Source organism: Gambusia affinis, linkage group LG16, assembly GCF_019740435.1.
Source record: "Gambusia affinis linkage group LG16, SWU_Gaff_1.0, whole genome shotgun sequence".
Classification (NCBI taxonomy): Eukaryota; Metazoa; Chordata; class Actinopteri; order Cyprinodontiformes; family Poeciliidae; genus Gambusia; species Gambusia affinis.
Window position 1 is genome coordinate 15,988,371 of NC_057883.1, and position 27,750 is coordinate 16,016,120.

Genomic DNA, 27,750 nt, shown 5'->3' on the forward strand with positions numbered 1-27,750 from the left:
ATGATTGCATATATGAGCACTAAACTATGGTATATCATAACACCTCAATAACAGCAGGTTCTTAATGCTGCAGGGATGATATCATGCTGTTGCTAATGGAGGAGGAATGGCAGTAGGACATCTAGTATCTCTTACAGTCTGCAGGCAATTGTGTTTAAATTTAGCTTTGACCTCCCATGTTGACACTCAACAAGATTTTAGATCCCTGCAGTGCTGCAACAAAAGTGAAAAGCTCAGCTTTTCACTTCCTGGAAAGCTGAGCTCAATTTATGACTATGACTAGCACCTGACGCTTCAGGCTTTTACAGATGTTTTACTGAGAAGCCTGACGTAATTAATGATCTTTGAAAAACAGAGCTCTGTCGCCCCCTGCTGACAATAATAAAGAAATGCAAATATTTAGACAAAATTCCTTTGTCTAAATATTTGAGTGTAAAAACTCATTCAGTTTCTCTCTTGATCTTTATTTAAATAACTTACTGAAAAAGATGAGGAGAAGCTAATTTCCACAGCAATTAATAAATAAGCAAATAAATAAAATCACCGTACTGATGAGAGAACTTGATCCAATGATTTGTTTAATAAACTCATTTGGTTTTAAAAGTGATGATATTGCACACTCCTTTACAGAAACTGACACAAATTCCACATTTAACAGCAAACATTACCTTCACCACAAGTCTGTGTTGCCATAACATTTAAAGGCAGGCTTTAGCATTGGACATGGTTAACATTCAGAAACAAGCAGCAAGCATGAAGAATGTAGCAGTGATTTTAACAAACACTGAAGCTGCTGTGGCTTACAGAATCTATTTATCAAGGGCAAACAAATTCAAAAGTGACATTTGCTTACAATTTTATGTTTTGAAACAAACATGAACATGAATTATTGTTTCTACAAGTATAATGCACAAAAACAAACAAAGCACAAAAAGAAGCACTATCGCCTTAAGGAAAAAACTGGGATAAAAGGCACACTTTATGAAGTAGAATTGCACAAATCTCCTAATTTGCATAAAACTGGAACTTACAAAAATAGTCACCGTTTTCTTTTTCTCATTTCTCAATAAATACTGGAATTAATAGATTTTTCAGTTTTACTATGTCTATATTTATTTCTTTTTTTATTACATTTTTATCTCTTGATGGGGGTAAAAATATAAAAATCCAGAAAAATACATACTTTTTGTATATCAGGCACATTTCCAATTGAAAATAACCTTATAAAACATTTATTGTGGTCACTGAGGCTGTTAATAAATACTTGTATTTGTTAACCTGGAAATGATTTTTTCCAGGTCAGTTTTGATCCTGTAATGAAATAATAAGGAATCCTATCGCTTCCTCATTTTAGCAATGTTAGTAAATTTTTACTTAATTTCAAAAAGTGTATTAAAATCTATTTAACTACTTTATCACAAAATGGCAAAATGATTACAAATTAATGTTGGTGAATTATTATTAATACGCAAACATTTTTCTGTCAAATGGCTTAATGTTGCTTTAGGACATACAGCTAATACATATAATAATAAACATTTATCAACTATTTATCTACTCTAAGGTGCTGGTACGGTTATTAATACAAGTATTTTTTGGTTGATGTAATAATACATATCAAAAAGTGCATCAGATAGATTTTAAAATTAAAAATCTTTCACTATTAAACAGTTATTACACTTATCATGCAGCAGAAAATGAATTCCTTGTGGACTCCTGAGCCTTTGAAATGCTACCTTTTTGCTACTTAATTGAAGAAATCTCTTTGTCTTTTAGTCCTTTTCTCTCTGGAACCCTTTGAGCGATCCCATAGGGCACATGACATGCCACTGTTCCCATTTCAGCTGCTCCTTCCACGTGAAACATCTGGTCGTCAAAGAAGATGTGTGGCCTTACCTTCTCTAAGATGGGACCCTTAGGTGCCCCTGCGAGAAAAAGGGCCTCGTCGATCTCTAGACCCCAAGACCGCAGAGTTTTTAGGGCTCTGGCGCCAGAACTGGCTGCACTGCGAGCCGTCACCAGGTAGGTCCTAATGGGGCAGGCCATGCGCTGGCCTTTGGCATAAAACCTCTTCTGGAGCTTTCCTAAAACTTCCAGGAAGCCTTTCAATGGTCCCTGTGGGAATAATGGAATAAAGTATATGATATACTCCACACTTTAAAATTCTGCAGTTAGCCAAAACGTTTGCATTTGACTTCAAAAACTTCAAAGAAAGAGAGATGTACTTATTAGACTAAGAACTTTCTGTAGATACTCAAATATTTGTATTGTTTCCACAGTACTGTGAACCAATTTAGGAATAAGCATCAGTGTTGCCTTATCATTTCTGTAACTATATAAAAACAGGTTTATGACAATGAGAGGTGCCCCATTTTGTGTACTTTACATGGTCCAGAGGCTTGTTCTCGTGAGCCTTCTCATGCTCAAAGAACTTGTCCAGTCCGTGAGCTTTATAAATCTGCTCCGATTCATCTGAGAAGAGCACGGCATCGCCATCAAAAGCAACGCGGAGCTGAGTCTCTGACACTTCTGTTATCTTCTCCGGGGTAAACATGGTAGCAGCTGCTATACCTGGTTCACAACACATTTCACACACATATAACTCGTCAAAAATAAACAAGTCAAATGTTGTATTTGGAGATCTAGAGTGTAGGTCCCTCTGTGTTTATGATACCTTGTTCCAGAGCTTCGTGAACTTTGACTGGGTCAGAAGACAAGTAGAGGTTAGTGTTGTAGGCCTTTAAATAACCGATGGGACTGTTTCCTCCAGTCATACAGAATCGCTCAATGAACAACTCTGAAAAAGAAGAAACGCAATGAATGTGCACAAATCTGCATTTGTGCACGTTCAAATGCACATGTTTGACCCAGGTTAACCTGGCAGTTTAATCACCATTTTCTTTGCACTAATAAAAATAGTGCAAAGGAATCAAATCTCAGTTGCAGACCTTCTGATATCAGTGTGAGAGAGTTGTTGCCTGTACCAGTCCGTCAGCTACAGATACTCTCATTGCTCTCTTCCAAAAACAATAGGAGTTGCCATCAAAAAACTTTATCAGGAATGGCACCAGGAGAACTATACTAACTATACTATTAGTATACTAATCATATGCATAAATGTTACCTTATCAGTTTTACCTTCTGTGGAACCAGAACTCACAGGTAATGCTGCCTTTATAATTAAAAATAGCACAGACACTCTCAAAGCTTGTAAGATTTATTCCTTTGTGTTGCATTGTTATGTGTGAACAATGAGAAAGAACCCACTATAACGACAGTCAGTTCCAGTTCAGCCAGCAGGAAAACACCTCAACACTTTCACACACACGTCAACACAGTAACTGATTGTGACTGTGAATGGGAGATTGTGAACAATTGAGGCTTTAAAAAGTTATTTAATAGTGCAGAATTAGCTGTTCCACTGGGTATTTTTAGATCACATTCAGTTTATTTCTGTTTTTGGAGTCATCTTGTAGCCAGCAGCAACATCTGGACTTCATTTACAAGACTTCGTTATGGATCCAGAGACTAACGGAGAGCTACAACCATACAACAAGAATAAAATAAGGAGAACATCTAAATGCAATATTTTCATTCCCTCAGATTAACATGAAAATAATCTCTAAGAGGAAGGGCTAACCTGGGTCAAACTGTGGCAGTTTAATCTCAGTCACAGATCTATTTCCAAATCTTCTGAAAATCACTTATGACCTGCTTAGTCTCTTGAATAAAACCCAATTCATCATCAAGCTCTTTCAACAAATTTGCAGTTTGTTGTTTGCTGTTCTGTTTTATTTTTGACTCTAACTTCAGTGATGTGCGAAGAACATCAAAACAGTCAGTGAGGTTACTGTGTACATTTTAAGAGAGCTACATAAAGAGACATAAAATACCTCTCTAAGGAGTTTTTTGGTTTTTTTTGCAGATTTGTACATAACTTTATGAATAAGGTAAAGAAATCTCTGAATGCTTCTGAGAATATGACTGTTTTGCTTTTTAAGAGTGTCCTCCTGTTAAAACTCCTGCTGCTTTCAATTGTTTTGATCAGCAGATTTAGCAGCAAAATGGATGATCCTGCATACTTGAACAAAGTGAGGCGTCATAAATATTTAATTTACTCTACAGCAGACAGGATAATGGCTGAAGTGGTGGGAGGAGAAAATAATATATAAAGGACACTACAATATAATCCTTTCAGGTTTTGCTCTATTTTAGAAATCTCAACCTACTTTCTGTTCATTCTGCAAACCTGCTTATTTTTAAATGCACCAATTTATATCTAAGTTACTTTTTATTTCAAATATAATTGAATCAGATTAAAATAAAACAAATAAAATTTACGCAGGTTTAAAATAACAGTAATAATAATATTTTAAATTATATAATTTAATCAAAAGAGCCATTTATTTAGACACCTCTTTCTGACCTCACACTAACAAAAAGAAGGAGATAAAAAAGAAACAGAACTTGTGTTTATGTTCAGTGTAAAACAAACTTAATGACAAGCAGCACTGGTCAGGAATATGGCATAAAATATTTAAAAATATAACCTCCATTTTTTAAAATCCTTTTTTTTACATTTCTTTCTAGACAAATTAGAATATTACTAAAAAGATATATGTTCCACTTATGTGGTTTAAAAGTCAAACTCATATAAGAAATTTTTTTCACATAGAGTGCTATTTATTTTGCGAGCATTGCAAGCCCAGGTGGTTTCAGTAGCACCCTTTGATCACATGACATTTGAATCAGCTGCATTGTTGGGCCTTATGTCTCTTATCTTCCTCCTAATTCATACCCTAAAGATTTTCTATTCAGTTTACCTCAGATGTGTAAATTGGGCCAAATTGAACATTGTACTTTTAGCTTTCACTCAACTTTTAGCTAACATGTATCCTGTCTCTGTGTGGTTCTTGAAGGGGGTTTTGGAGAGTTGTAAAGAATAATAAAAGCATCAAGTTGCCCTGTAGTATAGGTGAAAGTAGGAAACCCTTCACATGTCAGGAATGATCAGTGTATCAACAACTCACGGTGATGATTGATGGTATTGATGAGTCTCAGGCCGACGTTAGCGTGGTTGTTGGTGATGAGAACAACGTCAAAGAGCTCCTCACTCTCAGGATAAAGGTCCCTCAGCTGAGTGTTGACTGCCTCCAGGGCCTGGGAATAAAACCAAACCAGATGTGTGTTAAATTAAAGGATCGTTTGAATTCAGTGCAATAAGGAGATAATTGAGAGGGAAACAAAACAATGACACACCAAACACTAGCTTTGAAAATCAGCTTTCATTCAACTGACCTTGACAAAGGAGAAGGCCGGTCCGGGGCTGAAAGGCTCGGTTTCATGCGCCACCTGATACTTGATGTACTCCTCCATGCCCTGCTGCTCGAAGATCTGCTGCTCCTTATCCATGTTGAAGAGGACTCTGGACGACACAGCGATGGTGATAGAGTTCTCTGGCTTGGGCTGGAGGGTCGCAGGTTTAACACACGTCATTTTAAACTGGACCTGATATTTCTATTTAATTATCTAAATCTATGCTGAGAAGAACAGACACAACAAAAGTAAAGCGAGAGAACTGCTGTTACTGAAAGTGAGTGTGACATGAAATGCCTTCCAATACTGATAATGCTGCTTCACATACCAGAGTTTTGAACCTGTTTACTCTTTGAGTGTCTGTTCCCCACTGCAGCGTTCATTTGATTACATTCGAACACATTTTTATGAGAATTTTAAAATATTGTCTTAACTGCAGCCTTAACATGTTTGTTGGATGAGACAACTAATACTATAAACATCCATTTTTTTAGGGTTGTGTTTTAATTTTTTATGGAGCATAAAAATGTTAATGTTGCTCATTTATTGGAATTCACCAGAAAATATCTCTGGTACAGATTTTCACACAATTATGACAAATAATACTGATTTGACAGATATCGAGCAGATAGTCACTGACACCATTCACAGGGACAAGATTAAGACAATAAAGGTAATGATAAGCATGCTTTATCCAAGTATATCATTCGACGGTTGAGTGCAAGGAAAAACTGTGATAAAAAATAAAAAGCTGCATAATAAAATGTTGTTTTTTGGGGGGGGGGTTCAGAAGATTCTAGACAATTTCATTCTTCCATTCCTCTGATAAACGTGATGGACATGTGTTCATTTTCCAGTATGACATAACACCTGCTCACCTGACCAACCAAATCAAAATTTCCCTTATGTTGCTTTACCTAGAAGTTTCTGATTGCCTTCATTCTGGGCTGCACTGATGTAATATTTCACGTAAAGTGACTTTCAGGCAACTATAGGGGTAATATACTGTGCACTACACAAAATGAGCTGATATTTCTATGATAAACCTAATTTATTTAATTGAGAAGTGGAATTTTTTGTTTTAAGTTGTAATCCTCTAAATGATCTCAATTAAATGTGAATATTTACTTTGAGATGCAGAAGCTTGTCTGTGCCCAAATGTGAGCTGCTTTAGCCGGTCACACTCAGGTCACTGTTTGTCTTTATCTACCTTCCAGATCTGAAACATGACCTCTGCAGCTTGCTCATTTGTAAGCTGGTACAATGGAGCATCCGATCCTGTTTCACACAGCATAATCAATTTTATTTACAACGAGCTGGAACCTTTAAATAATTAATTGGCTATTGACATCAATTTCAAACTTTTCAGCGAAAAACATTTTAGATAAAATTTAAATATTCTCTTTATTGCTCTTGTCTAAGTTTCAATAAATTACGGCCACTCTGAAATTATTTGACGCATATACTGTGTCTAATTACCTTTACCAACCCTATTTATGCTCTAGCCAATCCAGTATTAGAGATGCTGAAATCTATAGGGATACTCACAGGTTTTTTGGAGGGTGTGGATGGCTTCAAAAGTGCCTTAGCATCTTCCGATGAGTTCTGGCTGCCGTTCTTGACCACATCTTGTCCACTGATTGTCAGATTCTGAATGCTGCTTCGACTCATTGTACTGCTACAGTTCACAACTCACACTCAGGATCACACCGAGTCCCAGTGTGTCCCCTCCACCCCTCCTTTTTTAAATGTATTTTAAAATACTCTTACAGCAAAAGCTCCAAACAAAATTCACTCTTCCCAAATTTAATGCAGTCTTGCAGCCATCAACACGTGAGCTCCTAAGGCACTTAGATATAGAAATATGACATACTGCAATAAAGAAGGAGGATGCAGACAAGATTCAAGCTGTGACCTTGGTTTGATATAGCCATCAATGTTTGGAGGAAAATCCTGGATCGGGTCTTCAGTGCTGCACTATGCTCTCCTCTTTTGCACACTCTGTCCTGACTTCAAGCCATTCTGCATCCTCCCACCGTTAACTCTTTCAGTGTCAGACTCCCCTGAGTCATAGCAGAGCATGTGATTTAATCTGGATGATAACCGGTTGCTGCGCATTATGGGACATTAACTGTCTGAGTGTCCTGATACTTAGAATGTCTTTACCTTTCACCTCTCCCCATGCAACAGCTGACACAATTTTTAATCAGATCACGTTCGTTTGTCAGAAGGATTACAGCAAAAGGTACATTGTAGAAAAACTATTTCATAATCCTACAAAGCATTGTGGGAACTGCAGTCCATCTTGGTTCTCTCGTTCAGTGTTTCCTGAAACCTCGCCAGGTTGTCGCAGGGACTGAGTTTCAAAGCAGCAGTCCCAGTTTCCAGGCAACAAGCATGGAGTCGAAGCAAATGGGACACTCCTATACTTTCCATACATCTGATTGGCTGCATGGACTCCATTTGAAATACATCATCCTCCAACCCCAGCATCCAGAAACAGGCAGGAGAGGCAAGGAGGAAAGATGAAAGTACAAGCTGCGCTTTGAAGAGCATTAAATTATCATTAATAGAATTAATTTAGCTTTTATCAAACCAGACAGGCAAGGTGGTTTCTGGCAGGAGATACTAAGCAGGACCATGGATTAACCAAAGGAAGAATAAAACAGACAGACTTTTAAAGATAACAGAACAACAAAAGCATTGTCTTTGTATGACTAGCACTTTTAGAATAAACATTGAACTATTATATATATTTTGATATTTATGTTACTTTCTGTGATGGACCAAAACTAATTGTATAAAACACAAACTAAATTTCTGATATAAAGAATTTCAAAAATAGCAGAAAATGTGTAAACTTCTTTCAAAGATATAATATTGGTTTCTTTAAAATACTTAATGTATCAGTGGTGTATTTCAAAGAAACAAGGGAAATAAATTTATTTTACTAGGAAAACAAGCACATCCATATGTCTGTTACCAGTATAAAGATATAGATAGTGATCAATACAAATGGTGTAGTAATATAGTAATATTAGACATAGAGAAATTTTATGAAATGTATTTTAAAAATTATAGATTAAAAAAAAAAATTCTAAAGAATTTTATAAAGCTTTAATAAATTTGATAAAAAGATGAACAATTTGTATATCTAATACAAATTTCACAGATTTTTTAAATTAGAAACTTTACAAAGTATGGTGCAATGAATGAAGTAAGACTGACGAATTTGTAAAAAGCTGATTCTGTAAACAGTCACCTCTTGCAATTGATAGTTAGAGCCACTAGAGTGCAGCAGAGGACCGATAACTCTTTCCTGAATGCTTCTGTTTCATTCATGCCTTTGGGTGGCTGTAGACAAAGAGGATGTGAAAGAAACACTGTTAGAGGAAGTTGACTAAAAACTTTGTGTTCGAATATCTTTAAAAAATGCAGCTAGTATGCTGAGTCAAACAAAAATGGGGATCCTGAACCTATGGTTTCATATTATGTACATTTCCTGTTTTACAAGAAATAACTTAAGTGTAATAGTAGAGATAAAATTACTTCTTGAATAGCTTTGCAAAAATAAAATATCAAAAATCAAAAGGTGACTCAATAACTTCCATGGTTTTATAAGTGTTGGAGTTCTGAGTTAAAAAGCAAGCCTCTGATTTCTGTCTGTCTTTGTGTCGGAGCCCAATGCTCAAATGGGGTTAACAGGGCACTGAGACAGTTGGGCCGCACCCTCTGAGCTGATTTGAATAGCACCGGCTTTTTGGCGCGAGGCTGAGGGTAGACCGTCTTTCTTCATGCCGGCTGTGCAGCCACTCCTCCCTCCCTGCCCTTGCTGAGCACCCTGCAGTGGCGGGAAACACTGGCGGGAAAGAAAAGCGGTAAAAGGCGGGTTTTAGGGGGGGAGCTTTAACAAACCTGTCCTGTACCTTGGAAACATGTCAGACATTAGAGGACACTTCGGAAACAAAGGTCAATAGAAAAAAGAAACAGGAAGAAAGAAAGCAACTCCATTCTACTTCTTGTTTCTGCTTTAAACTGGAAGACAGATAAAGATAGCTGTGGGTGGAGACAAAGAACTGAGCATGGGAGGAGAAGACCAGAACAAAGAGGGTAACAGCCTGGACAACCCCCCCTACTCTTTACATGGCCCCACCCCCCTAACACACAGCCTGGAGGCTTGAAGCAAGCCAAATGACTATTATAACCTTAATCAGACCTTTAAAGCAGCTACTCAGGCATGTTCGCCACCACTAGATTCTTTGTTCTCAAAGGGATTCTGCTTAAACAATGCACCATAACCAAAGTCGAGTAAAGGTCTTTCTTTCTTTTACTGCTGAGAACAGCCTTCAAGCTCCAAACTGAAGGATCCAAAAAAAAAGGTAATTTGCGGACCTGGCAGTGCAGGCAATCAGCAGTCACGTAATTGGATTTGTTGTTATTAGCTTTCAGAGATTGAGGGTTACCCCAGCCTCCTAATCCATTTTTACCAGTAAAACAGGTATCACCTGAGTGGGAGCCAGTGTGGCAAATTTCACCCATTACAGAGCAAAAAAATGCAGCGGTTCCTCCTCACTTCCTGCCTCCAATGAGTTTAACACAAAAACAGGAAGCCTGCAGAGCTTGTGCATTTCCTAGATCTTATTACGCTGCGTCTTTTCTTGTGTTTCACACATACCAGCCTTCAGTGGGGTGAGCAAAGGAAAACAGAGGCAGTGATTGTTACATAAGCAGCATGGTATGGTGATCTATTAGAGGCCCTGATGACAAAAGCAGTTTCATGGAAGAAGGATCTGCTGCCAAATGAGACAAAAAGTGCCATTAAACACAACTTGCATTCCCCATCTGATAAGATGCAGCAAGGTACTGTGAGGCATCTAACTGCAGAATGATGTAAATACACCCCAACGCTGCAGTAATACGCAAATAAACAGGACTTCTGACAGAGCAAGATGTAAAAACTAGCAGAGAAGTGTTGGTTGGTGGAGGAGCAACAACTAAGAGGGTTGTTAAGGGTTGAAATGGGGCAGGGGGAAGGGCAAAGTCTTCAAAGTGGGGGGGTCAGAGGGTGACGGCACTGAAAGGGGATAAATTCAAAAGATGCAGAAAGAGTCCTAAGCTCAACTGAAGCAACCTTACACCGCAGGGCCAAACAAAAGGAACATCTGCCCGCTTGACAAAAGTTTAACACTCGCCGTAAGAACACCAGTAGCTCTATTTTGAAGGGCCACAGTCACTCTTCAATAGAGGCAACAGGTTTAAACTAATTTGCAGCTTTATTTTGAAGATTTTCAACGTGGTGTTACTTAGAAAAATTGACAGCTGCGTTGGTTATTTTGAGTATGCAAAAATCATACAAGAGTGCACTGTAACTGTAACTTGCTTCAAAATCTTTTGGTGTAACTGTTCATTCACAAAGCATTTGTGTCTACAAGATGTAACTGGTCCCACAAAGTCTGAATATTCTTCGCAAAAATAGACAAACTGTACAGAGAGAAAGTAAAACTGAAGATTTCTCAGACGGGCCATGTGGTGGAATGTGTAACTCTGTGTTTACTGGGTCTGTGGGGGAAACAGAGGACTGGTAAAGACATGAGGATCCAGTGGTGAACGTTTCAAAGTAAAATATGGTTGGCGACTTTTCCAAAAGTACAAAACGTACAAAACAAACGCTTAAATGTTTCACATCATCAAACATATTTTTACGACAAAGAAAGACAGTCTCAGAATTTTTTTAAAAAGTTTCAAATCCTCCATTCATCTAAGATGTAAAAATAGATAAGATTGCCAACCTGTAAAAATATAATTACCATTTCTAATTCAGGACTCAATTGTGACTCACCACAATTCATGGACAGATTAGGATTTAGCCCAGGGCTGATTACTGTCACACCTAAAGTATCAACATATCAATTACCGGTAAGTAAAACCTGGATGACTAAATGAAGTAGACTAAAAGGTCAACAAAGGCATTACATCATGCCTCGACCTAAAGAAATTCAAGAACAGATGACAAACACTGTCACAGATATTGACAATCAGTCAGCAAATAACCTTTAAAGGTCTTTTAATGACTAACATCATGAAATGGTTCACATGTTGCCTTACTACAACATTTCATATGTATTAAAAAGTTTTTTGATGATTCCTAAGACTTTTGGAAAAACACTCTGGACTGACGACTCAACCTAGTCGATAGAAAACACGGTTACATTTTTGAAAGCTGCTTTTTGAACTTGCTCAGTAAACTTTATCCAATACTAAAATTGGTATTTCTCAGTTGGAAAGAATTAGATAATAATAAGTTATAAGAGGCAAATAAAAATCAATCTGTATTAAAGAAAATATATGTATCAACTTTACAAGATTTTTTTTGGTGCCAAGTTTAGAGCTAGAATTCACATATGGAATATCTTTTTTTTACATGCAGATCTACTCCACAATATTCTTGCAGTGGGTGTCATAATTTAAACAGTTAAAACTATGCTGTGTCTGCATTTTGCTGCATTTTCATCCACTTATAGAATAGAAAGGTGTTAAACTGTAAGGCTATCTTTGGGAGCACCAGTCTTGCTTAAAAAGATTTACATAAAGAAAAAGAGCATGAGATAAAGCAAATAGGCTGCATGAAGACTACCAAGGCAAAATCTGTGACTGAATTATAACTCGCGAGTCCTCAATTATCTACATTGATTAGATGAGGCAAAAAATAAAAATAAAAATTGGAGCATAAAATGAAACAAACATTTATCTTAGGGTTTTCCATCTTCTGCTACTAATTTTGCTTCCAGTCAGTGCTCACATTAGAAAAAGTGGAGGCAAGAAAGGGTTGCTAGGATTCAATCCTCTGTGTTTCCTGTAGTGTATCCATTAACCAGCATCATGGCTGAATCACTAGTTACTGCTGCCTCTCTGGGGGCCAAAAGCACCATAGAAACAGATTACTCTTGTGTCCTAACAAAACATTTTCATGTTTGTTTTTTTTTTTTGTTTTTTTAAATCTCACATTAAGTGTTCATACAAAGGTGTGCAAAATTATTCAAACCACAAATTTTTATTTTCCATTACAATAAAAAACTTTGCTGTGTTTGCAGTACACACACAAGTTGAGACAAAACAAAACATAAACACCTGTATTTGACCTCTCATCTACATGAGCAGGCTAATCAATTTGAATGGCATCAGGCAACGTTAGATTTAATCATAGCAAACCTTCAGACCATTAGAGAGTGTTTTTTATTTTTTTATTTAGTTTTTTACAATGAATGAACTCACAACCTCACTTGCTGTTATTGTCCTGTCTGTTTATATAAAAGTTGCCAATAGATAGAAAATGTCTTCTACGAATGAGACAAATCAAAGTATTTGTCTGTTTTTGGTAAATTTAGAAAAACAGAAACTAAAATATTCCACAATAAACTGTAAATCACTCCTTTTAACATTTTAAAGTATCTAAACAACATCTCTTTTATTTAATGGAATGAGTACATGTCTAAAATAGGTTGAGTATAAAAACAGCTGTAGTGATGAGACGTCATAACGGCTAAAGTGAGTTAGGAGTTATGGGACTGGATTGTTTTGAGACCATTAATACATTTCAACATATGACATATTTTTATACAGCACCAGATTTCATTGGGATTTTATATTACAGACCAACACAAAGTGATGCACAATTGTGAAGTGAAAGAAAAATTGTGAATTTTTCTGTTTTTAACAAGTAAAAAGCAAAATGTTAAACTGCATTTAACCACTTTTACTTTGATAATCTCAAATAAAATCTGATTCAGTGTAGCCTTTAGGGGCCACTTGTCTTTAAATGTGTTATTTGAACTCAAAGTAATATAATTATTGTTCTTTTGAGTTAATTTATCATGTAAAATTTGTTTAAAAGAAAAGAAAAAAAAGAAAAACACGCGCACACACACAAAAATTCTTAATAATGAAATAAAATATGGAATAAAGTAATAAAATATGGGAGATTTACACAATCCCTGAGAAAATACCTCTAAGCCTTTTTTTGTACAAGTTTAACATGAAGATGAGTCTCAGGCAGCTCCCCCAAAGGGGAATGACTTGAAGAACATTTGATGCGTTTTTTTTATAATCAGACAGTGTCTCGCCCCAGATGGTACAAGCGTTTGCACTAACAGGATTAGGATTAGCTTTAGATTAGATTATTACCTTCTTGAGTTTGTCTCTGAAACTTCTAACCTTACCTCCCAAGCAAGAGGCGCTGTAAATGGTTAAAGAACTTAAAAATCCTCCAGAAAAATACAAAAGGTTTGAGAAATTACACTACACGTGCCCCTCATGATTATTTGACTTTACAGTGGATCCATGTACTTCTCTGTTTAAGGTTTAAGTAAAACACAGATTTGAGAGCAGTCAGCTGGGGCCAGATGTATCCGAGAGGAACATGCAGAGTCTGAATCATCGCTGTTACGTAACTTGGGCCTTAGCAAGGGGAGGGTATATAGCATGAAGGGGGAGTGAAACCCAAAACAGACCACTGACCTAGATCAGCAAATGGTGGAGATAAGTACCTGAGGAGAGGGAGGCAAACATGCAACAGCCGGGTTAAAGAGAAAGACATGAAATCGGATTAAAGTAAGACGAAGAAAAATGTGATGAGTTTCCATGCCAACATGTGGTTTCTGCTTTGCTGGAAAACAGCATCTGAGTGGTTGTGAGCTACAGTGACACAAGCGGGCAGGAATGTGGGTCAGTAGGCAGCAGAGTTTGACAACTGAGACCGGGCCGAGGAAAGTTTTGTTGCAAGTGCTGGTGGGTATGTGTGGAGCGCACACTCATGGCCATCTGTGTGTCTTTTCCCGCTTGTGTTTTCCACATCTTCCTTGACCGTCAGCTGCTTGAAAATAGAATAAGGGGAAGGGTGTGTGTGTTCTGAATTGAGTAAGAGAGGGATGACTATGTCCACTTCTCCTGTGTTCAGAGCTCTACAAACTGATTTGTAACATTGAGAAGTTCTGTTGAACTGCTGTGTAGTGAAAAAGCATTTGAACTGTACAGAGCTCTTCTGATTTTACATATATGTTCAAGTCATCATATTTATGTGACCAGTATAACATGAGTAAGCACAAAATGAAGTTTTCAAATCATTTCATTTAAGTAAAAAGCTTTGTAAAAGCCAAACTGGGCCAATGTGGAAAAGTAATTTTCCAAACATAGTGAATTGTTGCGTCACCCTTGGTATTAACGACTGCTATCAAGTATTTGTAAAAGCTGGCAATGAGTCCTTTACAGAAAATTTGCCCCACTATGCTTTCCACAACTTTTTTAATTCGTCCACAGAGGATATTGAAGCATGAGCAATCTGTTAATAGATACACAACAGTAGTAGTGTTGCGTCGATTAAAGTGACTTAAAAGTCAGGCTCAAGTTAAAAATTAAATGACCATATACTTGACTTGATAAAATCATTAAAAAGACTTTGGACCTCCTCTCCAAAGGAAAGAGTCGGGTGTGATATGATAGAACCATGACAGGTGAACAATGCAGCCTGCTCTGTTCAGCCTGCCCCTGATATTTGCCAATATTTTCTCCTGTGTGATTGAGACAAATGATTTAATCACCAATGAAATAAAATTATTAATATTATGATGTGTTTAATTGATTTACAAATAATGTTTATCTCTTGTTTTATTTTTGTTGTTGTCATTTATTCTTGATATTTTCTTTGAGATTTAAAATTGCTGACAACATAAAAGCCGGTTTTTGCTGTTTCTGTATAATGGTGTTGCTGCAAATGTGACCTGCAATTTTTAAATAAATCTACCTCAACCTTATTTTTGTTGTCATGCCTTCTTTTAAATATTGAGACTCTGCTGGTTAAAGTGGCAATGCGACAAAAATCTCTTTGCATTTACTTTGCTGCTCACCAGCTTTACTTGCACATACAGATCCAGACTTTGATTAGTCCACTATAAAACCTGCAACTGGTTGATTTTTGGGGGTAGTGGGGATCCTCAGAGGAGGAGGACCTCCTGGTGTGTATCAACAATGGCCTTTAATTCAGGTCCCCAGGCAGCACAAGCAAACAAAAGCGTCCCACTTCTACCACTACCATGTTTGACTTGAGGATCATTAGAATTTGGAGGGTAAGTGTAGAATGTCTTCATTTTCCTTTTTGTTTATACCTAGTTTTTCTACTCTCTTTGTAATTGTTGAATCACCACTGACCTTAACCGTCACACGTAAGGCCTTGACTTAATGTTTGGGATACCTTTGTGCTGATTTTATTAAGACGACTGCTCCTGGGGGAGGTTCACTGCTGTTCACTGTCTGCTCCATTTGTGGATAATGGGTCTCAGTGTGGTTTGCTGGAGTCAGCTTCTTTTTAAGTGATGTCTCAACTATAAATGTCTGGTAGTAATCAGGCTTGGGTGTGGTGAGTAAAATCAAAGAGAAAGTGTGGTTACTCACTGTAAATTCATGCTTTGACAAGGGGCGAAATAATCTTTTTCACAAACGGCCAAGCTGGATAGATTTTTCGCTTTAAAAAAATAAATAATTTAACATATTTTAAAATTGTGGGGGGGGTTTGTACTCTCATTATTGTTATTTGATATTAACATTTATGTGGTGATCAGACATGTAAAACTAAATAATTACTTTGCAGTTTATCTTAAGTTTTAAATTTGTAAAGTGAAATAATTCTTGGGCTCCACAGTGGCGCAGTTGGTAGAGCTATTGCCTTGCAGCTAGAAGGTCCTGGGTTCGATTCCCGGCCCGGGGTCTTTCTGCATGGAGTTTGCATGTTCTCCCTGTGCATGCGTGGGTTCTCTTCGTATTCTCCAGCTTCCTCCCACAGTCCAAAAACATGACTGTCAGGTTAATTGGTTTCTCTAAATTCTCCCTCGGTGTGAGTGTGTGTGAATGGTTGTTTGTCTTGTATGTCTCTGTGTTGACCTGCGACAGACTGACAACCTGTCCAGGTTGAACCCCACCTCTCGCCCGGAACGTAGCTGGAGATAGACACCAGCAACCCTCCCGACCCCATTGGGGACAAGGGTGAACAGAAAATGGATGGATGGACGGATGAAATAATTCTTCTAAAAGGTAGCTTGCATTATCCTAACATTCATTCAGACATCACGTTTTCAGCATAACACTTTAATGTCACAAAAATAATCACAATTTGAAAATTCCTGGTCATCTATGCAGGATAAGAGATTTTTATTCCAAAATTTAATCTATAGACTTTTTTCCCCTAAATTCTTCCTGTATTTAGTTCATTTTTATGAATGAGTGCCGTCCATGTGGGGATGTTTGTGGTTATGCGTTGTGAGGCATTTAAAGTAAAAGCAACTGTTGTTGTTTGGTACCCAATATATTTCTGTTCTAAAAGATTACAATTTTTCAACACCGCCTTTGAAAGGGCTCAGTGTAAATTGCTTCCTTCATATTCCAAAAAGTGTCCGTCTGAATGAACCGCCTGCCACAAATGGCCTGAGAACCATAGTTTATATGCCCGTGCTGTAAAGGAAAAGTGAGATCTCTGTGTGATAAACTGTAAATCACACAGATCTTTAAAAGTCATTCCCTTTCAAAGTTCATTCATAGGTTAAACTTTCACCTGTTTCTCATTGGTCTTTATCACATCGCCCTGTTTACCGCCAGCATGTGGGTCAGAGATAACTAGTTGTACCTGCTCCTTAAAACCATAAACCCATGCAGAGAGTTTATGGTCTGTTTCCGTCTTTGCTCTGCTGTCTTAGCACACAACTGCACTCATAACATACAGACCTGAACACACCCTCTCAGAGATGGTACAAACATTGCCCAATGTGTTTGTGTTATTCCTCAAAAAAAAAAAAAAAAAAAAAAAAAAAAAAGGCAAAACTGTGGGGGTAGGAGAATCTTCAGTGCAACAGCAAGTGGATGTTAACAGTTGCGAAAGTTGATGACAATCTCACGTTTCAGAAATGAAGACGCAATGTTGTTGTTTTATTTTTGAATCTTTTTAAAAAATATATTTTCTCAGTGAAAAGTTCTGCATAGTGGGCGACTGGAACAGACTGTAAGTTTTCACTCCATTTATCTTGTAACCGGTTTATCTGTGAGTATTGCCAGATCGACGAGAACAACGAGTAATTTTTCCAGTCTTGGATGCACGCCAAAAACATGATGTGCTCATCTGTTTCTGTGGTTTTCCAGCCAGATTTACAGGTTTGAAACGGTTTTAGGTCCAAAATGAAGTGGCAGAATAGTTTATTACTTAGTTTGTGCATGCTTTTGTGATTCACCTTTTCAGTACAGTCACCTAAAATATGTTAGAAAATGTGTACAAATTAACTTGGAGATCTGTCCCTCTACCAAATCATCAATTTTCCATATTCTCCTCCTTGTTTGTGCTCATCTCAACCATCTCTTTGTGATCTACAAGGGTGACTTCTTAGCTACAAGTATGCTCCCTAATATGAAATGGTGCTCTGAGAGGGCACAGGAGAACATGTACACAAGCAATCACTCATTCACTTCAGCAGTTCAGCATGGCCAGAAAATCTGGTCTGGTAAGTTAACCGTCAAAACTGCACAAAAAAGATGGGATAAAGAGATCATCTTCCATCCTCTTTCTCTAAGGACAATGTCTGTTTGACACAATGACAAAGCAATTGAAGAGTTTCTCTTGTCAATATTTGCACACATGGGATGAGCTAAGGCCCCATCTTGAATAGTAAAACGCTTTCTCAATTTTTATATCTGATCTGAAGCCTTTTCATAAGCATTTCCTTGTAACGGACCTCGCAAAAGGAACATTTTCGTTTTCACTTCTCCAAAAACAAAAAGCACAAGCAGTAAGATGTGATCTTTTGTTCTGGATGTTTATTAATTTTCGTCTACCTCCACCTCACTGTGAAATAAGCACTTTGCATGTTGCTTGTTAAAAAGGTCATCACATGCAAAGCACATCTTTTGACTAGACTGTAGAAGTTTTTATCACCAGTATTGACCTCCAAATAAATTATTTCTTGATTTGGATAAGTTTTGTGGTTGTTTTGCAACAGGAATTGCTTTAGGCAGGTTTGCTGCTCTCTAACATTTGAGCGTATTTTCACTTCCCGATAGTGGCAGTTTAGGACAATCTTAGCTTATTAGACGCTTATTCTAGGTGCTTATTAAAACTGCTGTGAGTCAGGTTAGTGTTATCTGATATTCTGTTTGACTTTCCATAGAGAAACACTAAAAATGGTTTAAAAACTTGATTTCATATTATTGTTTGTGTCTTTTATTACTTCCAACAAAACTTCTTGGGTTCAGATGCCAGTTAAAAAGGGGGAATAAAATCTTGTGCATCAAAACAGTTCCAAAAGGGGGAAGTGAACACAGAACAGGTAAAACAACAAACCATTCCCAAGACGGTTGGAGTTCAGGGTGTGTCGGCCTCCTCTGTCAGGGTAGACTACCTGAACCACATGGCTGCTCCAAATGAACTAAACAAATGACAGGAGATCAGAGATGACTCATTCAGGCCTGCAGAGGCTCATCTTTGCTGAAGTCATTGTGAAGGCAGCAGAAACTCAAACGTATGAAATCACTCTGTAATGGGAATTCAATTAAGGCTATGCTGAACTCTGCAACCTAAAACAACAGACGATGCTCTGCTGAAGGTTTAATAGAGAAAATGCAAGCGGATACGTGAGATTTGGTTCCTACTGATAGGGTAAAAGCACAAATCCTCGAACAGAAGATTTGTGTTTTACTTTAGGGTATTAGAATAAAGAGGGCTGAACACAATATAGTTTTAAATAATGCTAAATTTACTTTCTATTTCCTGCGTATTTCTCATAAAATCCAAATGAAATCCACTAAGGTTTGGAGTTGTAACTAATAGTAGATATTGAATTTAAAATTTCTATGCAATACCACATTATAGCCCTATTGTGTACACTGGTTTATCCGATAATTTAAAGTGGGTTGCATACCAGCAACAAAAATCAGATAATTCAGTTTTTTTGTCGGGGTAAATGGACACGTATGTGGGATGCCCAGGTTGGCACCTCTTTCTGCAACCCATAAACCAATTCAAAACAAAACATATCTGAGATACTGGAGTGGGATGTAATCCAGTCTGGTCAACAAAGCAAGCAGCTGACAGGGGACACCTACTCAAAACGTGGGAGCACCAACTTCCCACTGACTGCAGCAGATAACTATGGAGGAGCAAAATGAAAACAATAAAAAAAGCAAGTTTAGAGCACAACTGACAGATAATTGATTATATTTTATCTTGTTTTGCTGTAATCATTGCAATCAACATTGTTGTAAATATTATCAGAACTGGACTTCGGGCTGTTTAACATTTTTATCAGCACAAGGTTACTAATGATTAGTTATCTTGTGTTTATATACGCGGTGTGGACAAAATGGACGAAATGGACGAGGAGGCCAAGCGTGCCAGACTGAAGGGACCGAAAACTGGAGCCAATTGAGGAAAGCCAGGCTGAAAGTCTCTTTATGGACCGTGTGCTTTGGAGAGGATGGATGATGCCACTGAGTAATATTCCATACCTGGCTGTGGGTTTTTTTTATTTGAGACAGAGCAGGACTTTGATTTGTTTTGATACTGGGGTTTCAAAGATATTTTGTTTTGAATTCAATACGTTAATTTTGCTTTCTGTGTGTTTGCTCAATTTTTCACCAGTTTATTAATCTGTGGATTTGCTTCTGCATTGTTTACAACCGTCTGGATCACGGTCACGGTGAATTAACAGCAGCAGGGAAGAAACGGTTCTGTCTTCCCATCTATTCACAACATAGCAAGAATGCTCACTCCCTGATACACTGACTCCCTTCCAGGCATCTGGAGGCTGTTTGGGAAATGACCTGGTTATGGGTCAGCTATATCCTGTCTTAGTGTGGTGAAACAGTCTCAGACAACCTTAGCTAAATCAGACCACACTGGTGTAGACACAGACTTTTGTATGGATCTGTATTCTCTGCTGTGACAAGCAGGACTGCATATAAATGTCCAGAACTACATTTTAATAATCAGTAAATAGTTGACGATACAGCATGCAGCAAATTTAAGCACCAAAGTTTTTGGGGGCTCAGTTTTGTCAGTGTGGATAGTTGAAGCATTCCTCCTGTCAGAGCGCATACCTGCACTGGATTCAAGTAGCACTTCACACAAGGGGCATTCCTCCACAGATACTGATTGTATTTATGTGAGTGTGACCTACTTCCTGAGCACATCAGATGCCCAGCATGCAGCAGCCACTGCAGAGGGGAGGATCCACAACACCACCACACAAATGCAGTCTCCCCTCAAGGGCAAATCTGAAGGACAGAGTCTCAAGCTCCTTAGGAGCAGCAGCTGGCATACAAAAGAAATACACATTTAGAGGAGAGTCACACATCAAAATACTTAGGGTAATTATGATAATGTGTGTCCTGAATGGGAAAAGACTATCAACAAATTGACCCATTGATAAAAATAAATAAATAAATAAATAAAAAACACTGACTTCAGTGCTATCTGCACTGGTTTTGGACAGCATGATACAAAGTTGACAAAAAGCTATACGTTATAATAGTGATGCTTCAAAAAGAGAGAAACATAAAAAAGGTTGTATCAAAAACATCTGTGTTGGCATTTTATTTAATGCAGTTGATTTATACTAAATATAAAAGAGAGAAAAGATTATATTATGTGGAGTTCTAATTCATTCAGTGTCTTTATAACCTCCTTAAACTAGATAATGTAGCTTTACAATATCTGTCGCCATTCATCTGTTGATGACACACAACTTTATATTTACCACATGATTAAAGTCCATAACAGCCAATGAGTCAAAGATTTAATCCTTTCTGATAATAAAAAGAGAAACAACAGGTTTGTGATCAAAGCACAACCTTGGGACTGCTTTGGTGAGAGTTTTAATTGACACAGTACATCTTGAAACCTTAATTTGGTCTGAATATCACAGGATCTTGTTCCTCCATTTGACATAGTTACTAACATATAATAGATCATATGGAAAAGTGGGTGGGATTTTAAGCTATTGTGTCTTAAATAATAGAAAGAATTTGCAGGGGGGTTTTTTAAATATATTTTCTGAATTACTTGGTGTACAAATGGCACTATGCAAATGCATTTGCTTTGCCTCAGATGAACTAGAGAGTGTGGTGGAGGCTATTTGGGGAGGATGATAAATCAATGTAATTTGCTATTACGCATTAAATATTCGAAATAAGCTTTCACACTGGTGCCAGCTCAGGCTGAGTGATGTTTCTGCGGAAACCAGTAATGGCTGAAATGTGTGCAAACCTAATCACATGGTGAGGCCAAGATAAATTATAGAGTTTGCTTGTTTGGAACAAAAATAATAAGACAAAAATGTTTGTATGTAAATATGGTATAAAAATTTAATGATGCTTTGAGTTTATCATGCTTTAAAAAATAAAAACAAACAACAACAATCAGAGAAGCATTGAAATCACAAAGTGACATGTGAATATAAAGTACAGCGGTGCTACTTTTTTCCTTTTTTATCATTTTTTTCCTACTTTCTTAACAAAAAATAGAAGTCTGGTGGCACAGAGGAGCAAAGTTGTAAGACAAACCCTGGCTTTGTCACCTTTACCCGGAGAAATATGCTATTATTTACAAAAGGATTTATTTATACATCAAGTCATTATTCATTCACGCTTGCAAACAGAAAGGCATTCACAGTACAGACCAAAGGTTTGGATACAACTGTGTGTCCAAACTTTTGGTCTGTTGTGCAACAATGAAATGAAAACATGAAATCCAAGATTTTTTTTTTTCCTGCCTCACTGGTTTAAATGTTTGTCAAATATAAAATATTTCTTATCACAGCATATCTGGAAATAGCTTTGCATTAGCAATAAAAAACAATTATGACCCATTGTTCAAAACTGTGCAAAAAAAACAAAAAAAAAAAAACAAAACAAAACAAAACAGCACATCATAGCAAACTGCTCCTCCCCTTAGCAGGTTCACAGGGCGTGGCAGTGGATTTGACAGGAAGCCCACAGCCATATGATTTCATTTAGAACATATTTCACAGCTATTTACAGGAGGCAAGTTGCGCTTATAAAAGAATAGCTTTCATTGAAAGTGACAAGTAATACATTTTTTGTGAGGGTAGAAGTTATCTGCTGTCAATGAGGCAGTTGTTATTAAGTCTCAGGAGCGTTTGAGTTCAGATAATCTGCGGAGAAGCTGCTGCTGCCTGGATCGGAGGCGCTTCTTCTCCTGAAGGTGCCGCCTCTCGCTGAGATGCAGCTCCTCCAGGTAATCCGTTGCCTGGGTCAGGATAGCCACCTTGGGGGCCTTGGCCGACTCGAGGCTGGGGATTTGATCCCGCAGGGCGGTGAAGCGAGACCTGAGGTCGTTCCTCCTCTTCCTCTCCAGAAAGTTGTGGTTTCGCCTGCGGTCAGAGTCCTCCGCATCCGAGTTCAGCGGGGTGTCCGAGGGGGAAGGCGGCAGCTGGTGGGATGTCGTGCAGGCACGCTTGCTCAGAGGCTCTTCTTCGTAGTCATCGTCATCATCCTCATCCTCTTCTGGGTCGCTGTCCGGCGAGCGGGCGGCGTAGTTGTGCTGCTGCTGATGGATGGACATGTGGAAGCTTTTGGGGCAGGGGTCCGCGCGGACCCTGATGGTGACGGGTTTCCTCCCACTCAGCAGCCGCACTCGGTTCTGCTTGCTCTCCACTGTGACCACGTCGATTTCTTCCTCATCGTCTGTCATCACAGAAGAAAATAACTCATGAATTCCCTGTGGAAAGGTTCATATGAGGACATTGCACAGTCATCCTAAAACTACAAGTTTCTACAAAGAGGGTTAAAGTGTAACTAAAACAGTAACAAGGAAGAAACATTCGTAATAATGAGGCTCCAGTCAGTGGCTATTCAATAATCTAAATGAGGAGATTCAAAGGTAGATCGCATAAATTAAGCTGGAAAATGTTTAACTTCACTCTGAAAGGTATTCAGGAAGCAGAGGTGAAGGGTGGCACCAAGAAGGGGGGGAGAGGTTTGAGGCATTCCTAGAGATTTGCGGCACAACTGTTCTCTTGTCAGACTTTCTAGGCAGCATTTCAAAAGTTTTTCTTCAACCAATCAAAAAAGTGATTCTAGAATAGCTATGCCAGGCTCGTAGCTGTTTCTGAACTATACCAGAAAACAAAAATGACGAGACTCACTGATACATCTGACGTATTTAGAGCTGAGGCAAGAGAATGTGGACGCATGAATCCAGTAAATAACGTCCAAGCTAAGTGAAAATAGCAGTTTCAGATAGTAACACAGAATAATCTTTAGTAAAATTAATTCCTATTGCAACAAATGTGCCTTGTTTTGTCTAGTTTTACTTGCTAATGTTATTTCTAAACCAAAATAGATAATTGACATTGTACAAAATGAGCATACAAATCTGGGAAATGACCAGGTATGATTTTTTTTAGAATATATTTTACACTATTTACAATTTACAATATATTTTGAAAAGGTATCGTACTTTTCTGACCCCACACTCTAACATCAAGATTAAATATTTAGGATAAAAAAAATACAAATAGTAAACTAAGATTGGCATGGATGAAAAAACATGCCAGCATCAATTTTGATAAAAAGGTACTCGAAACTATAAATTTAGAATTTAGTTGTTTTTTTGTTTTTTTTCTTTTGTTATGGTTTATGGCAGCAACACAACTTGGCTATTGATTGTAGTGTGTGCCATCCAGTGACATTAGTAGCCCCCATTTGGTCACCCCTCACAAAACTTCCTGGAGACGTCCCTGTGCGCAATGGCAATAAATCATGAAGACAGAGTAAATCCGCCCCTCCAACTGCAACCAAAGATAAAGAACCGAGGACTGTTTGCCTTAAAGTGATAGGGGCGCGGTATTTAAAAGGAAGCATGACCCGTTCAGAGCAAGCAGAAGGCGCTTTTTGTCAAAGAAAGAGAGAGAGAGGGAGAAAAAAAGTCTTATTTGAGGTCGATCCGGACAACCACTTTGCCTCGGTGGCGCCTTGCTTTTTCCAAATAACCCATTGTTGGTGGGCACAATATAACCCAGAGGCAGGGCAGGGTGGGGCCGTCCTTACCGGAGGAATCAGAGCGAGACTCTGAGCCAGACGACGCCGGCTTTCTGCAGCTGCTGGCGGGGAAGGTGAGAACGGCGGCGGGGTCCACGCAGTCTATAGCCGCGGAGATGAGACCACCCGTTGAGGCGCACTGCGTCTTGGTGGCCCGGACTGAGATCTGTTGGGGAGCCGGGGTCTGTGCCGCAGCCGCCGACACTTTCTCAGAACTACTCCACATGCAGTCCTGGATGATGTGCGCGCTGAGGTTATCAAAAAGCTCCGTGGGGTCGGGCGTGAACGTACCCTCATACACCTCATCTGACCCCAGCACCTTGGTCAGCCAATTTAACTTGTCCCCCGGAGAGAAGTGCAGGGCAGAGTCACACAGAGTCCTGTGGGGGGACATGGGAGGGGTGGGCAGCAGCTCGAACTTTTTCCAGATATCCTCACTGGGCGCAGTGGACTTATAAAAATCCTCCTCGGTGTCGAAATCGTGAAAAAAGTAAGACTGGAAACAATCAAACTCCATGTTTAGGCTGATAAAATCCACGATAATCCCAGAAATGAGGGAGATCCTGTGAAGTCCAGAGAAAGACATCATTAGTCATGTTACATCTAAAAGTTTCTCCCGTCCGACTGATCAAATATCCATCTAATGGGACATCATTCCGGGAACAGCTGACTTCCAACAAATGAGACCACATTAATTATTAATCCCATTTTGCGGATGCGCTCTTTGCAGTGATGGATACAGGCTTTTACTGAATAAGGTTACTGCATATAATAACACACACACACATTATATCTCACATTATCTTATGTTTAAATTCAAGTCACGGTTAATTCAGTGGATAAAGAATGGCTTTAAGAAATCCCAAAGCCGAAGTGAAGCATTTCCTGAAATGCAGTTAGAGCTTTGTTCGGTACTAAAGCAATAAAGGGGGGGGGGGGGAGTGAGCATAGACCGGGTTAAAACACATCAAATGAGCTCCATTTCGTCACCAGAAACTCGGCGTGTAAGAATTAAAAGTACCCACCGGATCTCTGCAGGTTCCAAAAGCGCAATTCAGCACATTAAAATCCGCCTGTTTCAGCTGATGAAGTCACAAGAAGCTGACACCATTGACTGTAAAGCGGCAGAGAAAGGGGACGCTGTCTGGAAATCTGTTTCAGTTTACTATTAAAGAAATACTACTTTAAATTAAAAGCAGAAAAAACACCGCCGGGGCTCAGACAACAAACGCAAGACCCGCCCGCCTCACAATAGAGAGCCCACAGTGCGTTTTTCGCGCCAGTGAGATATCCTGTTATATGGCGATAAAAGCGCAGGGAGGAGCCGCAGCCGCAGCAATGTCTGCTGCGGTAGATCCGGGTAAAGCCCCTTTATTAGCATCAGAGACGTGGGGGAGGCGCGCAGAACCCCACCCCGGTATGCAGCACCAGTCATGGCCACAATAACAGATTTACTATAACTGTTTCACTCCTATTAAGGATAATAATGACAATGTCAGGGTAAAATTGCAAATTAAATATAAGGTAAATTTATTCTCGTTGCAAAAAATGTGTGTTTCTAAAAAGGTAATAGACCTAACATTTGCAATTCAGTAAAGTTGAATATGATTCGGAAACGATATTATTATTATTATTATTATTATTATTTTTTTTTTTTTTTTTTTTTAATTAGTTCAGTTAAAAAATTAGAGGTTCATTACGCACAATGTGATAACATCCAGGATTTTTTTTCTTTTTAATCAAGGCTTACAGTTGTAAAAGCCTACAACTTAATTTATCAAATAATTCAAATACAACATGAGACTAGAAGCAACAACAAAAAAACTTTAATCCATAAAAGTTGAGTCATAGCTTATGTGAGCTTAGGGAAGACAGCAGTCTTCCAGACAGTCCTTTACAGCTAGGATAAGTGACAAAAGGTCTTGGCTAAACAGTCTGGCTCCAAAGAGTGCTTCTGCCAAGCTTTTGATTGGAAAATTAGGTGGAGGGAAAAAGTGTGCTTATGCAATAGCATCATTGAGAGGATTGCAAAGTTAAACCCATTACAGAGTTTGTGGGGAATTCACAAGGTGTGAACTGTGGCTGGCTTCAGTGCTTCAGTGGATCAGGCACAACTCTCCACTGGTTCTGGCCCGCTATGTTTCATCAAGGCTTCCTGGAGCTGCACTTGCAACCTGACAAGGTTGAGGGCATTTTTTATTTTACCATTTGCAACATTTATTGCAAAAATTTTCTTTCACTTTTACATCATTGTTATTTATTTAGATTTTTCAGGAGGCTCTCCAAATTCCCCAACCTTGGAAACTGCCATATTACTTTGTATGTAGTTCATGGGGTTCATGTCACCCATTTTTAACTGCTGGCCTAACCTCATGTCTTGTATTATTAGTTTATTTCTGTTGTTGAACCTCCATGAGTATCTTACAAAAGAAAAACCAACAGTTCTTATAAATATAGATAACTGATTTCAGGTTATTTTTGGCCAAAGTAACTTAGTATCACCCTAGAATGACTTTATGTCTGCAGGAATGATACATGGTTATTTAAACATAATTTTGTACAATAAGAAAAACATTACTGAAACATAGAACTTCACATCTCTTGGCTTTACACAAAGTAACTCTTTTTATTCATCTGTATTGTACATTTTGATAACTTTTGCAGTCAGTAAAGCCATTAGGGCTAGCAGTTTGCTACATCCTGTTCAGGTTGACCTCAGTGTTGCATGTCTTTGAACAGGGGAAGGAAATAAGAGCTAAGAAAAGCAACCAGTGGGCAGAAAATGTAGAGAGAAAGGTCACTTTACCACTTTACCAAGCATGGCAATTAGACTTATCCCTATATGTTTTCTGATAATTATATAGAAAAGCTTAAATTATTTTTGAACAGTTTGAATCAAAATTGAGAGCAATGTTACAAATTTCACTGGAAATGCTTTTTCTAGTGAATTAAATTTTTTACATTTCTAGATATTTGACTCTCCAAAGCTAAGGCTACTTGAATGAGGTTTTGATATATGCTACCCCACCGTAATTATCTATCTATAATCTAATTATCAGCACAGAAATGAAAGATTGCTTACTAACATATCACAATACATGCAAGATGACTGGGGTCAGCATTTAAGTCAGGGGTCACATCCAGGCTAGTTTGATGTCTTCCTTGCTCTGACTGCAATTCTCAGACGTATAGGCGACATGTGTCGACCTCAACACCAAAGATTACTTGAAAGATTAACCTACATTCCCCTAATCTTGTTAAAATTAGCAGAATTAAGAATTAATCTGCAACTTTGGTTACGTAAGGGCTTCTTTTCATTAATGTCAGTCAGATCAGACCAGTTTTAAA

At 38.2% G+C, this 27,750-nt stretch overlaps 2 protein-coding genes across 2 annotated transcripts; both read right to left on the reverse strand.

Annotated features, from left to right (window-relative positions):
• Positions 1 to 514: 514 nt before the first annotated feature.
• On the reverse strand, positions 515 to 7,492 carry LOC122846552 (cytosolic 5'-nucleotidase 1A-like). Its single transcript, XM_044143581.1, has 6 exons — positions 6,865 to 7,492; positions 5,299 to 5,466; positions 5,031 to 5,160; positions 2,675 to 2,797; positions 2,387 to 2,571; positions 515 to 2,115 (listed from the first exon to the last, which is right to left on the reverse strand). The coding sequence occupies exons 1-6, from the start codon at positions 6,985 to 6,987 to the stop codon at positions 1,744 to 1,746; spliced, it is 1,101 nt and encodes a 366-aa protein (XP_043999516.1). The 5' UTR covers positions 6,988 to 7,492; the 3' UTR covers positions 515 to 1,743.
• A 14,187-nt stretch (positions 7,493 to 21,679) lies between these two features.
• Positions 21,680 to 25,860, reverse strand: mycla (MYCL proto-oncogene, bHLH transcription factor a). Its single transcript, XM_044143582.1, has 3 exons — positions 25,428 to 25,860; positions 24,412 to 24,965; positions 21,680 to 23,046 (listed from the first exon to the last, which is right to left on the reverse strand). The coding sequence occupies exons 2-3, from the start codon at positions 24,917 to 24,919 to the stop codon at positions 22,490 to 22,492; spliced, it is 1,065 nt and encodes a 354-aa protein (XP_043999517.1). The 5' UTR covers positions 24,920 to 24,965; positions 25,428 to 25,860; the 3' UTR covers positions 21,680 to 22,489.
• Between the last annotated feature and the right edge of the window lie 1,890 nt (positions 25,861 to 27,750).

Coding starts and splice junctions, on each gene's coding strand:
- mycla (XM_044143582.1), bottom strand. CDS start 24,919: ATGGAGTTTGATTGTTTCCAGTCTTACTTTTTTCACGATTTCGACACC. Junction 23,047..24,411: donor GTCTCGCTCTGATTCCTCCG/GTAAGGACGGCC, acceptor CTGTGATGACAG/ACGATGAGGAAGAAATCGAC.
- LOC122846552 (XM_044143581.1), bottom strand. CDS start 6,987: ATGAGTCGAAGCAGCATTCAGAATCTGACAATCAGTGGACAAGATGTG. Junction 5,467..6,864: donor CCACACCCTCCAAAAAACCT/GTGAGTATCCCT, acceptor GCGACCCTCCAG/CCCAAGCCAGAGAACTCTAT. Junction 5,161..5,298: donor CGGCCTTCTCCTTTGTCAAG/GTCAGTTGAATG, acceptor TTTTATTCCCAG/GCCCTGGAGGCAGTCAACAC.